The sequence below is a fragment of the Ammospiza caudacuta genome, chromosome 1 (assembly GCF_027887145.1).
Source record: "Ammospiza caudacuta isolate bAmmCau1 chromosome 1, bAmmCau1.pri, whole genome shotgun sequence".
NCBI lineage: Eukaryota > Metazoa > Chordata > Aves > Passeriformes > Passerellidae > Ammospiza > Ammospiza caudacuta.
The window spans coordinates 90560832-90577860 of record NC_080593.1 but is presented as its reverse complement, the minus strand read 5'-3'; the positions used below and the strand labels follow the sequence as shown (position 1 = coordinate 90577860).

Here is a 17029-nt window from a genome sequence, read left to right as displayed (position 1 = left end):
CTCCTAGTTTACTAGGACAAGTAAAAGCAGAGCTAGGTTTCCAATATGAAAAGGAAACGAAAGGAAAGGAAGGGAAAGGTAAAATATGTAGGTTTGTAGCTTTCCAGAAGTCTAAAATGCCATCTCCATGGCCATATGGTGAGGCAAGTTTCTTAAAATATTGAAACATAAAAATACTAGTTATTAACTTAAATGATTAGAGGTTAGTGTTAGAATTAAGGTTGCATGTGGTATAATCTTGTGTTAATAAGAAGAATTATGTTAAAACTGATGATTTGGATATTCCTTTCTAAGGGAATACTTGATGAATGGGGAAAGGTCTTTCAGATAAGCAGTGAGTTTTTTTTGGTCAGGAATTTGGCCTGAATGGTGCAATAATTTTACTCCCATGTGATCTGTCCTTCTGCCTTTCTGGCATACTACAATGATAGTATGTTACCAGAATGTTTAAAGCAATATTGCTGAATATGTGGTGGAAGATATTTCTTGTGTTTCAGGCTGATGTGTCCAGGGCTTATGATAGCATTCCTCACAACAAACTGGTGGAAGTGATTTCGCGGGTCCTGAGGCCTGAGAAGAGAACCGTGTACTGCATACGGCGCTACGCTGTCATTATGATTACCCCAAGTGGAAGAGCCAAGAGGCTCTATAAGAGACATGTATGACTTCCTGATTTCTTCTCTTTGCTGTTATAAGAATATTTTGGTCCAAGGAAAGTTTTGCCTTCATAGCTTTTTTTTGCCACCCTTTGAAGTGGTTAAGTACTTAATAAACATTTTTAAATGCTGTCAGATATTTTCCAGGGGTAGAAAAAGCTTGTTTTTATTCCATACCTTTTAAAGTTTTTACTCACTCTTAGTAAAAATAAAGATAAATGTGTTGTGGAAATAGAGATTTGTGGGTGAGACATTTCATTTTAATGGTAGAAGAATTGTTGGATTAAAATAATGTAATAAGGCTCGTTCTTTGATCTTCACTGAACAGTAAAGTCAGTTACTGAACATTTTATTGCTTTTATCATTTGTTTCTTTACAATTTAAACAATTACACAGGTTTCTACTTTCAAGGACTTTATGCCAGACATGAAGCAGTTTGTGTCCCAGCTTCAGGAGAATGCCTCATTGCGAAATGCAATAGTAGTTGAACAGGTAAGTATTGTGAGGCTTCTTTTCAACTGAAAAAGAAAGCGGCAGAAGAATTAGAGGAAGATTGGGATTTTTACTTGTATGTACATATTATGTGGTGCCATTACTTCTCATCTAGTTAACCAGCACCTTCTTTCTTCTGTAGAAAGACTTTTGTCATCTCTGATGTTTGTAACAGGCTCTGAGTGTTCAGCGGGAGGAGTGCACCAGAAATCTGACTAAAAGTCCTTCTTGACTTTTCTCAGATTTTCTCATTATTTTATCAAACTTTTATTTTAACCAGTGTTTTCTTTTTCCTTTCCTAATTTCATTGTTTCTTGCAACAGTCCTCAAGTGAGAAATTAATTATTTATAAAAGCGGGTATCAACACTTCCTATCTCCAAAACGTAGGGAAGTAAGAATGAATAAAATTAATTATAAGCCAGATAGCTAAGGATGTGATATCTTGACTTGCAAACTGCACAACTTTTTGTCTGTTGTTTGTTTTAAGATCTTATTTTGTGCCTAATTAAAAATTTAAAAAACTTATTTTAAGCATTATCTGTCAAGGTGGATGAGAATGAACTCTTCTTTGGGGAGAGTTAAGTACAAAGCAAACAAGATCAACTCTTCCAAGTTTTTGTTTAAAGAGATTTCTTGCTTTTGGTGAATTAACATATGGTTAAAAATTACACGTATTTTAACTTTACTCCAGCTGATGCTTTGTTGCAAGAAGCAAGCATCCTTCTGTTTTCATTCTTGTGATAGAAGTGTTTGTTCTCAAGACATAGAAGTAGGTGATAGGCTCAGACAGTTTGTCATCATGCATTTCCTTGCTTGTAATCATGGTGTTCCATAATAACAACCTACAAGATTTCCTGAGCATCCAATGAGCAGACAGGTATGTTCTTTCAGGCTAGTAATTCCTCTTCAAATTTTTCTTCTCTAAACCTGGCAGTGGAAAATGACAAGATTGGCAAAAGGCGATTTCTAACATACACATGAAATGATCTTGTGTATCTGTGGAACATAGGAGTAGAATATATGGTGTGGCTGGTGTACAATTCCAGAATCCTACAAAAATAAAGTCTAATGAGTACCTGGATGAAAAGGGAAACTAGCTGGATTGCTGATGTATAAGTACATTTTATCTTTTTCAAACTGATTTAGAGAATTAGACTAGATATTGCATGAGCAGCAGTGTTCTATTTAAAAATATTTTCTGTTTGAAAACAATTTGTGTGCCATTATCTTAAAAGAACAATGTATCTTGAGAAAAGTGTCATGTCAGGCTGGGTGTCTGTACCACTGGTACATCACCTTATCTTTTCAATGCAAGTAACCATGATCTTGCATGGTCTATCAAAGGCTGGGTGCTTTTGTCTGCTGTCTAATCTATGCAAGTAGTAAGTAATTTTAATTTGAATTAAGTCATTGTTAAGGGTATTTAAATTGTTGTAAATGAATTTCTTATCTTATAATTTTTAACAAAATGTTCCATAAATATTGGGTGGACAGCAATGCATGGAAGTCTTTGTAATGCATGAAGAAGTGTGTGTTTTGCAGCAGAATGGGCAAGTGAGTGTGTCAAGACTTTGGGAATCATAAAGATTGTGACATACAGAATTGTCCTACAGGATAGAAAGTGGCCAAAAGAGCAGGGTGTTGTACCTTGTAATAATACAATATATTATGCCAGCACTTTAAAAAGTGGGTTTAGCTGTTATATTTGATTTCTGCTAACACAAAACAAAAAAAAAAAACAACATCCAACAAAAATTAACTTGTTGGATGTGAGCAACGTTTTAGTATGTATATTCAGATCTAGGGTTTTGGGTTTGTCTTTTCACTTACATAGGGGTTTGAGCTGCTACAGTCTACTTTTTTAAAGCTTTCTATGTATCTTCAAAGTTACAGTGTATTTTTCATTTCAAATCTTGTTTTGTTTTGTCATATTTCTAGAGCTTAACTTTTTATGAGACAAGTTCCAGCCTGTTTAATTTTTTCCTTCAAATGATACATAACAGCATTCTGGAGATAAGGAACAGGTAAAAAAGAAATTTGTTATTCTAGTATAGTATGCTTTGTTTGTTTATTTCTTGTTAATTGATAATTGATTTCGGGGACTTTTGAATAGCTGTCTTTTAAAGATTTTTTAATTTCGTGTTAGTGAAAAATTGTGTATCAGTTTAAGCTCCAAAAAAGCATGAAGAGTTTGGAGTCAGCTTTATATTTAGTAAAATTTCTCTTCCCTACCTGGGTGATGTTAATTATTTACAATGCATTATTCCATAGAACGGGGAATAACCTTCATAACTTATATTATTCAATAGCATATGCAATAACCTTCATTTAAAACTGCAAGTGTAATTCAAAAGGAATATACTTTAAAATAGTGGGATCCATAGTGGTGAGCAAAAGCAAGAGTAACATCCAAGCAATCATGCAAAAGCCTTGTTAGTCATTTCCCTGAAGTGCAATGGTTTTGTTCTTTGACAAGTTGCAATAAAAATAAAAGGCAGTAGCAATAGGAATTTAAATTATTAGCAACTCCAAAATTAAGAATCACATATTTAAGAAAGTAGTAATGCAGATTTCTTCTTGTGTTGGTAGAGATACTGTCTTGGTACTTATATTTTGCCTCCAGGTGGCAAATGTGTACCATGCCTAAAAAAGGAAGTACTTACATGATCATTATTTGTAAATTCAGGGTGATTTATGTTAGAGTGAATAGCTTCTAACTCTGGAAAAAATACCTTTGTTTTAGCACACTTATTTTAGAATCTCACAGGATTGAGGGAGAGTGAGAAATGCTCTCAAAGAGTCACATAGAAGCATGTTTATATTTTTCTAGCATTGATGTTTACACTCCCTTTGGCAGGATTGTAAGAATGCTCTTGTGGCATACTTTATTAATGACTAACCAACGTGAGTATGCTTCATGGAATTTTAATGGTTTCAGAGAAAGCACACCCTGACAAAACCACCTTCACACTTTCAATTTCTGTCACAACTTGACTGAAGAAATACTGTTTGTCCTGAAATGAACTTAGTCCTTTTAAGTAGCTTGTTCTTGTTTGTCAAAAAAACCCCCATATGTTCAGTAAATAAATAGAAATGTCTCTTGTCCTCATGAAAAAATCACAGTCAACACTAACTTGATGTTTTGAAAAATGCTGATTATTGAGCTGATTATCTAAGCAATCTTTTAATACCATTTGATACATTTAACAAAAGTCTGTAAGAAAATAAAATCACTGCCAGGAGTGTTTTCAGATGACTGAAAATACAGGTAGGATCAGTGCTCAAAAGTAGTATGTGGTCTAAATTTATTCTCTTCAGCTTCACCAAGCTGTGAGGTGTAATAGTGGGGAAATGGACATTGTAGTATCTCACTGCTTCAAAGTGTTGTGAAAATAATTCCCTTGGGTTTTGTGAGCCATACCCATTTGGTTGATGCCAGCATAGAAAATTCTTCCAGTGCACTTTGTTTTGTGTATAAGAAGACTTCTCTTGAAGCTGTCACAGTAACATGTAACATAAAGAATTAAAAAACTTGAATGAAGGATGTGTCTGCAGCAGAAGAAGGCATTGTGGTTTGAGATCAGTTACGCAGTTTCTTTTTTTAATGGCAGTTGTCTCCTGGAGTTTAATACAAAGGAAATATGGGAATTAGTGGGGTTTTTTTCACTGTTAAAATTAAAACTTCTAGATCTCTATGTAGATTCTTAGAAGAAAGAACAAAAAAAAAACCTAAGGCTAACTGGCAAACATGTAGCATATTTCTTATGTTATACTTGGAAAAAATATTTAACAGCTATTGTGATCTTGTTACATGATTTGATTTTTTTGTTTTCTTTTATTCTTTCGTAGATACTACTTACAGTGCTGTGGAATTCCACAGGGCTCCATTTTGTCAACCTTACTTTGCAGCTTATTCTATGGAGATATGGAAAACAAATGGCTCGCTGGAATAAAGCAGGATGGGTAGGGATGCTTTGTGCTGTACCCTGTTACAGTAATTCATAATATGTAGTACATATTGTTGGAAATTTTCTCTGACATTTAGTTTTGAATTTCAAGGATTTCCAACTTCATTAGGAGTATGCTGCACATCTCTGCAGCTTCAGTGAAACTGTGGTTGTTTTTTGGGGAGAATTTCCCCATTGCAAGACTGAGAAGAAAATGCAGAGAAGCTTTTTTCTATCTTTGGTAGGAGATTTATTCTTAGAAAGGACACGGTAAGGAGTCTTACAAGCTGCTCTTGTACTTCTGAGAAGTTTGTCTCATTCCTTCCCACATCATCTGTGGTCTTTCCACCTCAGACAAGATGAGATGTTTGTTACATACTTTCTGATACTGATACTCCGGGCTTCTGCCTGAGGGCTTTCCAATCCACTGTCAGTAAATCTTAACATTTTATCAAGGTCAGAGCGTTATAGCAGATTTTTATGGGGTATGTTGGTTCTTGTTTGAAGCCCTGTGTGATTTTTGGTAAATCTTCTCAGTCTTTGTGCCCTGCATGTGCTTGCTCCTTAGGAAGTTGACAGAAAACTAGTCTGATAAAAACTTTACCAATTTATTAGCTGTAAAATTTTTGAGGTTCCTTTTACCTTTGTATGAACAGATCCCCAACTGAATCCTGGGTTAGGGCATATAGTCATGAGCTGAACCCTGAACCTTGTGTTCAGACATTTCCCTTCATTGCTGTGAATTCTTCCCCCCCCAAAAAATAAAAAAGAACTGTGGGAATATTCCAGATAAGTACATGTGTCTGGTGTCTCTTCTTGGGAGGCTTGCTGGGTGTCAGAATTTTAAACATTTCCCTATAAAAGTAGTACTTCTTACAGACTTGAGGGTGTTCTGATGTGAGTGTGAAAAGCTGTCTGTTGATTTCAAAGGGTGTTTAGAAAGGGGAAATTATCAAACTGATTCAGAAGAATGCACTCTTTAATGTAGTGACTGTCGTTATTTAGAGCAGATTTTAGAATGTTATTTAAGTGTCTGTTGAATGATCTTGATGATTTAATTTGTCCTTTAAGTCAGAAGAATAAGGTAGTTATTGACGTGGCTGGGCCAAGGTGCAGCTGATCTGGTCATAGTGATGGCAGTACTCTTGCTTTGAAGACGAGACTGTACATCATCATCTCCAGAGCTACCTCTCTGTGATCTGCTAGGCAGGATTTACCAGAAAAATATGGGCATGCTTGGGGTCTGAATTCTGTTGGAAAATTTCACCCTTTGCAGTGCTAGATGGTACTCTGGTTTACAGTCAAGCTATCGCTTCATAAACAAGTTATTACTTGGTAAACGAAGAGAGCTGGATCCCACCAAGAATCTACTTGTGTACCTGGTCTGGCACCTCTTGTCTTGTCAAGAAAAATACTGCAAATTCTCCCTTAGAAAAGTGTAAAGCCCTGTATCCAGGGAAGCCATTGTGGAATAGTTTGTATGTTGTAAATTCCTTCATGTTTCGTCTAGCCAGTCTCACTTTTTTCCTTTTTTTTCCTTTATTTATTTATTTTCATTCATGTTTAGGAAAGAAGCAAAACAGAGAATTTCTTAATGGGCCTCAATTTGGAGTTCATATTGGCCTCTACCATCTTGTGAATTAAAATAGGCAGGCACATTGTTGCTCTGAAATGTATGAGAAAACCTTGAAAAGATTGCGTATTAAAAAATCTAAGATTGGTTTCTTCTTGATTACAGAGTCCTAATACGTCTCATTGATGATTTTTTGCTGCTTACACCACATTTAATGAAGGCAAGAACTTTTCTAAGGTATGCTGTTAGAGACATAGTCTGCAAATTATTTAGTGTTATTATCTTTTATGTAATTGTTTTTCATCTTTATGCACATAGGTGTATTTGTTTTATGAGTTAACAATCAAGGACTGTTTTGGAGTCCTTGGTAGTAGCCTGTGCTTGGGAAGAATCCTAAAACTGCATTCTTGGTTGCCAGTTAACAAACTGTTGCAGTTCACATACTGGGCAATTCCTGCTAAAGTTTAAATTAGGGACCTACCTACTAACCTTGGTGTAGCTTCAAGCAAAAATAAGTATTGCAGCCTAACCAAAGCAGATGACAGTTGTCTTTGAAAACCATTTTCCCTCAATTTTTTTAAGATGCCTTATTTACATTCTCAAAATATTTTTATTGGGAACTCATGCTGCTGTTTTCTGTTTCCCAGGAAAGAATGCAGCTCTGGTCCAATCCAATATTGCTAAGAATTTTCAGGTCATTAACATTCCATGATGAGTATCTGAAGATACCAATAGCATGTTAGTATGCAGTTCACACTGAAGTTTTAAAACAGTAATTCTTTGTTGTGGTTCAGAACTACCTTTTCTTTAAAAATTGAATCCCAGGAGCTCCTGGTTACTGCAGATAGGAGTGTACAGTCAGTCCTAGGGGAGTTCTGCTGATGCCAAAATCAATTTAAAGGATCCACAGGACAGGTCTTGAAGAAAAGCTTAGCATCTGCAGTGTTGTCAGTTGCATCATGCTTTTCAGTAGTCACAAAGATGCAGCTCTGTTGTGAGCTTGAAAGGTAATGGAGCAATCCATTAAGTACAGTATGAATTGTATGAAATAGTGGTAGTGTGTTTTGAAGACTTCATTTATCCTCATTTCCTTATCAGAACAGAAAGCAATTTCTAGGGATCTGTGGGTTTACAGATAAATCAAACTAACAGTGAGGGCTTAGAGCTATTAATCTCTTATAACATCTTTTCAGCACAATGTCACCTGAGTAGCAGTGCAGATATTGTCCTTCTTGCCCTTTGAAGTTGTCTGCATCTTTGTTCTATATCAGCTTCTCTACCAGATATGTTGATTTTCTGTAGAGAAGTAGCCTTTTCTGTGAGAGATTTTCACAACTGTTTACAGATCAGATCCTATGAGAACCAGGTTTTCCTAATGTAGTATTAGAACTGGGGGACTCAGTAAATTAATTTTGAGGAGACAGCATTAAGACTATGACTCCCCAAGAAAAGGAGCCTAGCTCTTCCTCTCTTTAAAGCCTGCACGTAAGTACGTTACCAAGTTAGGCAAACTGCTTCTTGTCCATGACACTGCTGATCCAGTATGTAGCAGGTAATCTGGCAGTGAAAACATTCTTAGGGAAAATGTTCCCCTTCAAGACTTTTCATCAGATAAGTGAGGTTCCTCTTATATGGATTCTCCTTGGTTTTGTTAACTTCCAAAAACAGGAACTTGTCATCTTTTACCAGTGATTTTTATTTCAGAGGTTTCTGTGAGTGTGGTTCATACAGCTTGTCTCAAGCGTTGCATGGCTGATGTGCTTAATTTGCATTAATCGGTAAATTTTTTTCTTCATTATACTCAAGTTTGTTCATTTTATATATTTATTTGCCTGTAATGTCTTCTCTTTCTTTATTTCTAGCTGTGTTCCTTAACCTGAAGAGTTGGCTGTGGTTCCCTTCATTCTTTGATTTCTGCCCTTTTGTTCAAGATTTTCTGTCTTGCAGCATGGTGCCAGTTTTTGTCTGCTTTGCTGGGGGGGCTTAGCCTAACTGTTGATATCTGTTTTAGGACTCTAGCAACAGGTATTCCTGAGTACGGCCTTTTAATAAACCCAAATAAGACAGTGGTGAATTTTCCTGTTGATGATATCCCAGGATGTTCCAAATTTAAACAGCTGCCAGATTGTCGTTTGATCCCATGGTGTGGTTTGTTATTAGATATAAAAACACTTGAGGTTTACTGCGATTACTCCAGGTAAATAGAGTTGTGCACTCCAGTGGGAGAAGCACAAGGGTGTGTTGGGAATGGTGTAGTTGAATTAATTGCAAAATAGATTGGGATTAATTTGGTATAGACTACAGGGGCTAGCAATCCTTTCAACATCAGAAGTGTTCCCTCTGATACACTTCAGATGGGCAAGAATGTGTGGGATGGGGAACTTTTCTTTAAACTAGCAACCTTGACCATTTAGACAAAACAATCTGATGTGGCATAGAACTCCAGAGAGGATGATAATGTATCCTACTGAAAAGTTCTGTAGACCCTGAGCTACGAGATTTTCTAAAGAACAAAAAGAAAGACTGGTTTAAACTCAAGGAAAATGTTGCTTCGTTAGCTTCATTATTGACCATTTTTAGTATAAGCAGCCCTTAAGCATTTAAGTGGAAAATTAGGAGGAAATTTTCCATCAATAGGGTGGTAAAGTTCTTTAGTAGTCTTCCTAAACAGAAAAGCTTGGTCACTTCAGGAAAGGAATTTATATGACGTGGTTTCCCGTAGCGAAGGGCCAAACTCAACAGCCAAAGAGACTTATTCCCTAGCTGAGTTCTTGAAAGAAAAAGTTTGTTGAAAAGGGTATTATTGATGCTACTGGTCTAGGAGGCACTAATCAGAATCATAAAATCATGGAATTCTTTATGTTGGAAAAATCCTTTAAGATCAAGTCTAACCATTAACCCGGCACTGCCAAGCCCACCAGTGTTTGTTTCAAGACTTTGCTTTTGATAAGTGTGACTTAAGTAGCTGGAACATTAGGGTTGTTCCAGTAACTAAGGTGGCTTCAAGCCTAAGCTCCTACATTGCATGGATCATAGATATAGATAAGATGATTGTCACTGGAGTAATTAATAATGTTCTGGCTAGACAATGTGGTTAAGAAATACATTTAGTTTGTTTTTAAGGTTATCAATTTAGCTTTTTTTAGCAGGCTGAATTTTTCAGCCCTGAGATATTGAAGTCAGCCCTTAGCTAAATACCCTTAATGCCACAGGGCCTGGTCTCTTTCAACATTTAATTTAATTATGGTCATCTTTTAGCTACTGGTTCATTGATTAGCAGGAAATCTCTGTAATATGGGAAGTTAAATGAGGCTTAGGCTTACTTTAGAGAATTTAATTTAGTCTGTTAGCCCATAAAGTTTAACTACTTTTTTTACTTTTTTTTCTAGTTACAGCTGTACTTCTATCAGATCAAGTCTTTCCTTCAATTCAAGTGTAACAGCTGGAAAAAACATGAAATACAAATTGAGTGCAGTCCTCAAACTGAAATGTCATAGTTTATTTCTTGATTTACAGGTGGGAATATGAAAATGGATGTTTGGCAATATAGTGATTAGTGATGAAGAGCATTAAAACTGCTTTGAGTTCTAACATACAAGTTTATTTTGAGAGGAAATCCATATAATCTGGGAATGTTGACATCAGATAAAGTGTAGGGTTTCAGAACTAATCCTTCACAACATTGTTAACTTAGTTGCATTAAAGAAATCTTTTAAGTTTAACATAAAATGGTTTTTGTCTAGATCTTCAACAAATTCTATTATGCCACTAAAATATTCTTATAGCTCTGTTTCTGTTCTGTTCTAGATCAACAGCCTTAGAACAGTCCTCATTAACATCTACAAGATATTTTTACTCCAGGCTTACAGGTGAGTGACTGTCTTCTGAAGTGTCAGTATTTCATTACTCTTTCTTGCCACATGGAGGAGCTATGAATCAGAAAACAAGTGTGTCTTGAAGGTGTGCAGTGTGTGTGTGTGTATATATATATATATATATATATACATATATATATGTATAATGTGTGCAGTAGTAAATGTCAATAGTGGGTCAAATTATTCTTGTTTCAACACTTTTCTTAGGTAATACTGTTAGGTTTAGGATACAGAAATATATTTGATTTGTGTGTTCAAGTGATACTTTGCCAAATGGATTTTCACTGTCTTGGTTTTGACAGCTGACCTCAAGATAACCTGTCTGTTTTGATTCAGGAGTATGATAAGAAGCCTTATTAACCATTTTATATTTAGATTAGTTAAATATTAGGCAGTTTATATTTAGAACTTTGTATCTGTTAAAGTCATACAGAACTTTGACCAGTATTACTCCAGGTAAAGAGAGGTTTCATTATACAAAGTTAGTTGTAGTTTCTTATTGCTGATAACATTTTAGTTGCTCCTTAGCTGGTAATATCTTGGCATTTGTGACCGTGGCTTGATGAGTAGAGAAAGTGAATGTTTTAAACAAAGATAAGGGAAAGAAATCAAAACTGATAAGCAAGTTGGAAGAAAATGCTAAATTATGTAAATTGAAAACTTGGAATGATTGTCAGCAGCAAGTAATTGGGTTTTTATTGTTTTAACACAAAAATGTGAAAGGAGTTCTTCACTGTTCACAGAAATCAGATGTTGTTCTTTTGCTATGCTCTCACTTGTTATGAAGGGACATTTTGGTTTTGTTCTTAAGTTCATCTTGGTCCACATTCAAGCTGTATTCCTTGTCCAAGAAGTGTAATTGAGTTTGTCTAGTACAGCACTGATGTGTCCAGCTCTTAAACTTTTGGCTTGAGTTGGCTTCCACATAGTCAAAGGAGTGAGTGTCCTGGTCTGTGAAATCATTTGGAAGTCTATTTTCTTGCATACCTCAACAGAATTTATTGTGGGGTTTTGCTTTGCTGCTGCTTCTCACTCTCTCTCATGTGAGTGTTCTCTGGTGGCACAGTCTGTGATATGGAATTGGTGACAATGGGTAGTTTAGTTTTCCCTGCACATAACACAGTTATGCTATCCTCAGAGGAGAAGTCTGCTACCAAGGCAGATGGCTTCAAGATCTTCTTTCAGCATAAAATTTAGAAACAAGCATCATTTACGTGTGACATTCCAGGATTGTGTATATATGGGAGAGGTGTCATGCAGTGACAGCATTGATACAGCTAAAGACTGTTGTGTGCATTTACATGTTGTATAGTGTATAAGCTATGTAGTCATAGTTTCACTTGAAATTGCAAATGACTTTTTATTAAAGAGGCTGTTTTTGTGAACAGGTTCCATGCCTGTGTTCTCCAGTTTCCATTCAGCCAGCAAGTTAGAAAAAATCCTGATTTCTTCCTAAGGATTATCTCTCAGACTGCATCATGCTGCTATGCTATCCTGAAAACAGTAAATGCAGGTAGAGGATGTTAATGGCAATGAAGCAGTGGGTTTGGATTTGTTTGGGGTTTTTTTAGACAAATAGAATGTCTTGAATGTGCAGTCCAATGGTGTAATTTTGGGATAAAAATCAGGAATTAATATTGAGAAATGTATAAGTATCACAGTGCATTTTCTTCTAAAACTCAGTTTTCTGAAGATTGTGTTTCAAGTACCAGTTTCTTAGTTTTCTGCTGATGCACAAGACTTCACTGACTGCACAGGTTTCTAGTAAAAAGTCCTGGGGTGATTTTATAGAAGGAGGAGACCAGATGTACTTGTTAATGCTCATCATTTTCGATTACATTATTTCCCTTTTCTATCTCTAGGGGTTGCTAAAGATAACAAAGGTGTATCTGGCATATTCCCTATTCAGGTAGCAGAATGGCTCTGCTACCATGCCTTCACTGTCAAGTTGTTAAATCATGAAGCTGTTTACAAATGTCTGCTTACATCCTTAAAAGTCTGTAAGTATTCAGCTGTTTTTACAGTTTTGTCTATGGTTCATTGTAATTAAACTTATTTAATGAATAAAATAATGGATTTTTAGAGTTTTCTAATCCTAAAATGTTGTTCTCAGATGTACATTAATGATCTTCCTGATTTTATTCAAATTTACTAAAAACTTAAAATGCTTTCCAGCACTGCATTTTCTAGAGCCTTATTCTCACAGGACAGTTGATGCTTGGCACTCAGTAAGCTTGTGCATTTCAGAAGGCTTAATAAGACTGTGTTAATCATGTATGTATTGTCAGCAGGTTTAACTAAATGAAATACAAACACTCAAGCTTCTATTTTAAAAAATGTAGATTAACTGGCAACTAAAGCTCTTCCCACAATTTAAACTTTTACCCAAAAAAGTGCCACCAGAGTCACTTGGAAACAGAAGCACTGGCTCCGCTGCATGTGTATTCTTGCAGAATTGTATTCTTACACAGTTGTGATATTGGTGTTTCTTTGACACTTCCATTTGGTGAAAGATGCTGTCTGTGTCCCTGGGCCCTGAGGAGCTCTTTCCTTTAACAGTTGTTCAGTCTGCCTGCAGGTCAGCTCCAGAAATAATAGAATTTTCAGTTTTAAGATACTAAAAGTGGACAGCAAGAGGTTTTCCTGAAGCAGCCAGTGCTGGTGATGAATTTAGCTGCAGTCATGGCCAGACTCTCGATGCTGACTCTGTAATTTGCGCTCTGAATGAGTCATTGCTTGGGCAGTTTTGTTATACAAGAGCAAGAAATTCCTGGGTCTCATTCCAGAGTAACACCTATTTGATTTGAAAGATATCATAAGCTTCCTTTGATAGCTGCACTGAGGTCCAATGTCCCAAAAAGAAAGCAGCTCTCTTTTAAGGAAGCATTTCCTTCCCATATCAAAGGCTTGCAACAATGCCTGAGTGCAGAGCCTGAGTTTTGGTGGTGCAGTGTGAATGTATCAAGATGACACTTTCACAGGAAGCAAACCAGTGGTTGGGATCTTGATAGCCACATTCTTGAGAGCTATGGACTTTGTGAGTGGAGCAGAATTCCAACAGCCTTTCCCAGAGGAACTCCTTCTCTGAGTTACACACTGACACCAAAACCAGAGGCCCCGAGTCTGCTGAGAAGCCAGGGCAGGGCTGCTTGCTTCACTTGGAGGGGACAGCGACTGAAGAGCTAAGCAGAGAATGCAGTAGATAGAACCAGTAGGACAGTGGCTTCTCTGGGAGCTGCCTCACTTCTTTAAGATCCATATAGGGCACATTTGAGTTTTCATCTCTAATGCTGAAGGTTTTGCTTTTGGGATCTTGGACTGGCAGACCACGATCTAAGCCAAAGTTCCTCCATCCTTCTCTGTGCATGCTTTGCTGTTTAATCTGACAGTACTTCCAGGGTGGATATACAACCCCAGACAGCTTTACTGCTCAGCGGAATTTCACCTTCCATGGCTGTGTGCATCAGTAAGAGTGGTCTCTGCTGTCCACAAAGTCACACCACCACAGATGCCAGGAAAATGGGCTGGGAAGTAGAGGTGAAGTTTTCTTAGTTTGAATAGCAATTGTCACTAGGTTCCTTCTACTGTACCCCTAGAAGTGCCTAACTTGCCTGACTGCAATACTGACCTGAAACTTGCACGTGGTCAAGGCCTAACTCTGTGAACAGTTTCTTATCCAGGAAGAGAAAGCTGGCCACCTGTCAGCTGGCTTCTCTGTCAGTGAGAATTGCCCTTTAGAAAGGTTATTCCCTTTCTTCCTAAATTCCTGGGGAAGCCTATTAATGTTGTACTTCCTGAGTATTGTGGAGGTGGAGCAGGAAAAGTCCAAAGGTCTGTAGAAAGTCAATGGTGGCGTTCTTTTGAAAAGAGTAATTTTTAGCTATTCTTTCATAACTCTTACCTTCTCTGAGGCAGAATCTGTTCTTCACATCCATAGTGTTAAGACAATCCACTTTTCTTGTCTACGGACTCCAGTTTCTTTTGGAAATATCTGAGACTTCAAGTACTCTACTGAGAGATCAAGGTTGCAGAAATCTTTGCTTAACAGCTGCCTGAACAATTAGCAGGCTGTGACTTGTGACTTTACTATGAAACTTTTAAGATGGAAACTTTCACTGTGATTGGTTGACAGATCACTGGGGTCCAAGTAATTCAAATGGTATCTCTCCATTTGCTAATAGCCAGCTTAAAATCTTACCTGTACTTGCACTAGCCCTGTTCCACCAGTGCAGCAAGGGTTGATGCAATAATCGGTGGTGTACAAAGACATCTTGTGGTGACAAGTCACATGCATACTCTTGGTGTGAATGGCATCATTGTCTTTGTATCCCCAAGGCCTCTGGTCATAGGTGAAGACTGTTGCTCAGTCCCTGATTGTACATGATGTTTGTATTTGTGTTTTCTTCTGAATTTGGTACTATACTAAGTGTCCCGATCCTTTGGGCATGCACTGAAATCCATTTACAGAGATGTTGATAGTTTTCTATGCAGTTACAAATCAGTTTTGTTTGCCCTGCACCAGACCTCGTCCTGGGCAATGTTATTGTAATCAGAACATCATCTTGTAGAAAAGATTACTTGAGAGCTAAACATTATGTAGAGATGTCAGAGCTAATTCTAACATGGTTTTTTTAGTTTTGTCTTCTGGAAATCAGGTAGCATGTGTGGATGTTATTAGTCATGACAGGGATGGGATCCTAGAAGTTTGCTCAGTATCTCTACATGCTACAGTAATCTTTAGCACAGAGATAAACAAGGCTGGTGAAAGCCCCTGTGTCGACTTAACAGCTGCAATTCCTGTTGTCATTTTGGAGTTTGTATTGGCTGTATAAAACCTACTACCTCTGTAAGATTATGTTGTTGACAGGACTTGATATAAATGTGGTTTTCCCTTGTGTCCCTGCATGTGCCTTTCCATTGCTCTCCCTGGGAATCTAAATCAAGCTCATAGGTTTTGGGGAGGAGGTTCTCCCCACTATTTCTAAACCTATTGAAAGTCAACATCAGGGGCTTGTCATGAGTTGTCATCATTCTTCAGAGTTAAGTATTTAAAACAGAGTTATTGTTTAACATCCCTCCTGTTATATTACCAGTGGGGAAAGGAGCAAGAGTCTTTCGTTATCATGATAAGATATAAATACATCATCTGTCTCCTTTTCAGATACAGGGCAAATGTTTATTGAGTACTTCTGGCTTTCTGCATCATTGACAATTTTGCTGACACTGTTTAGTGACAGACTTAAACTGTTGCTAGGATTTTACATGTTCTTCCTAATCTGTAAAAAGTCCTTTTTGCTGTCTATTGTATTTCTATTGATGGCACATTCAGTCTTTCACAGTAACTGTGGTTTAACAGAAGGCCTTATTTGGTGGGTAAAGTTGTTGAACAAATGGGCTTACACTTTTCAAAATGTAATGAAATTTTCAAATCTGAAAAAAAAGTCACAAAAACAGAAAGTAGGAGGAATTTTCTCCTTGATTGTCTTTGTTAATATTTTCACATACAGTTTTGAACCTTTTTATTTGTTAGCCTAATTTAAGTGTGGAAGAGCAGTAGCATATTTTATTATAGCTTTTTTCTCCTCATAATTCAGATGTTTCAGCTTTTTAGGTGGTTTTAGCTAGTATTGATTTCATTGCTTCATTAGCATTTTCCCTAAACCAGAATGAATAGTTATTTGCAGTTGTAATTAATTGTTTCTGATATTTTTGGTAGGTAAGAGGAGGCTAATCAGGAGGATCCCAGAAGAAACTGTGGCACTACTGCAGGCAGTGACAGAACCATCTCTTTGTCAAGATTTCAAAGCTATCCTGGACTAACTCATTGAGGTTTATTTCATAATTTTCTCAGGTTTGAAAATAAATGCTATGTCTTTAGGTGACTTCTCTGTAGTTTATGTTGGTAGAGTGGGCCAAGAGCAAGTTCACCCAGAAGTTTTATGTGTCTGTTTCTCAGGTACCCTACAAGGACATAAAAAGAGCAGATAGTTTTGTTAATACCTTCCTGTTTGGGGTTTTTTGTTTGTGGGGGTTTTTTTGTAAATTCACAGCTGTTTGAAGTAATTTATGTTCCATAGTTCTTATCTTCTTGATGAAGGAATCATTAAACTATATTTTGTACAAAAATGTTAACTTTCTTGTTTCAATGAGTTGTCTTGAAGGGCTGTTTTTTACTTCTCTGTGTTCCAGTCAATTTTGTAATAAATTGCCTGGTTAACTGCAATAACACATATTTCTTTCCAGGTCCTTTATTTTATAGTAATCTTTAATATGCTGGTTTGAGTCACAAAAAGCAGTGACCTGCACAGGGCAAATGCATTTCATGGCAAGCTGTAGAGGCTAGAAATTTTATGCTTTGCAGGTCACAAATAATGTATGTCAAAATTTCACTGTCCAAGCTGATTATGTTTAGTGTATGTTTTATTTATTTTGAATACTTAGGATATTTTTAATACAGTGTTGTACAGAATGATGCTGGTGCATTT

General features: G+C 36.7%; 1 protein-coding gene across 1 annotated transcript in view; it reads left to right on the top strand.

Annotated features, from left to right (window-relative positions):
• TERT (telomerase reverse transcriptase) overlaps positions 1–16611 on the top strand; it is a 28903-nt gene extending 12292 nt beyond the window's left edge. Inside the window, exons 6-16 of the mRNA XM_058818702.1 lie at positions 498–659; positions 1053–1148; positions 3088–3173; positions 4999–5112; positions 6835–6906; positions 8681–8866; positions 10059–10185; positions 10477–10538; positions 11933–12057; positions 12407–12544; positions 16261–16611. Of these exons, the coding sequence (XP_058674685.1) occupies positions 498–659; positions 1053–1148; positions 3088–3173; positions 4999–5112; positions 6835–6906; positions 8681–8866; positions 10059–10185; positions 10477–10538; positions 11933–12057; positions 12407–12544; positions 16261–16364 (1272 nt within the window). The 3' untranslated portion in view covers positions 16365–16611. The remainder of the gene's footprint in view (positions 1–497; positions 660–1052; positions 1149–3087; positions 3174–4998; positions 5113–6834; positions 6907–8680; positions 8867–10058; positions 10186–10476; positions 10539–11932; positions 12058–12406; positions 12545–16260) is intronic.
• The last annotated feature ends 418 nt before the right edge of the window (positions 16612–17029 follow it).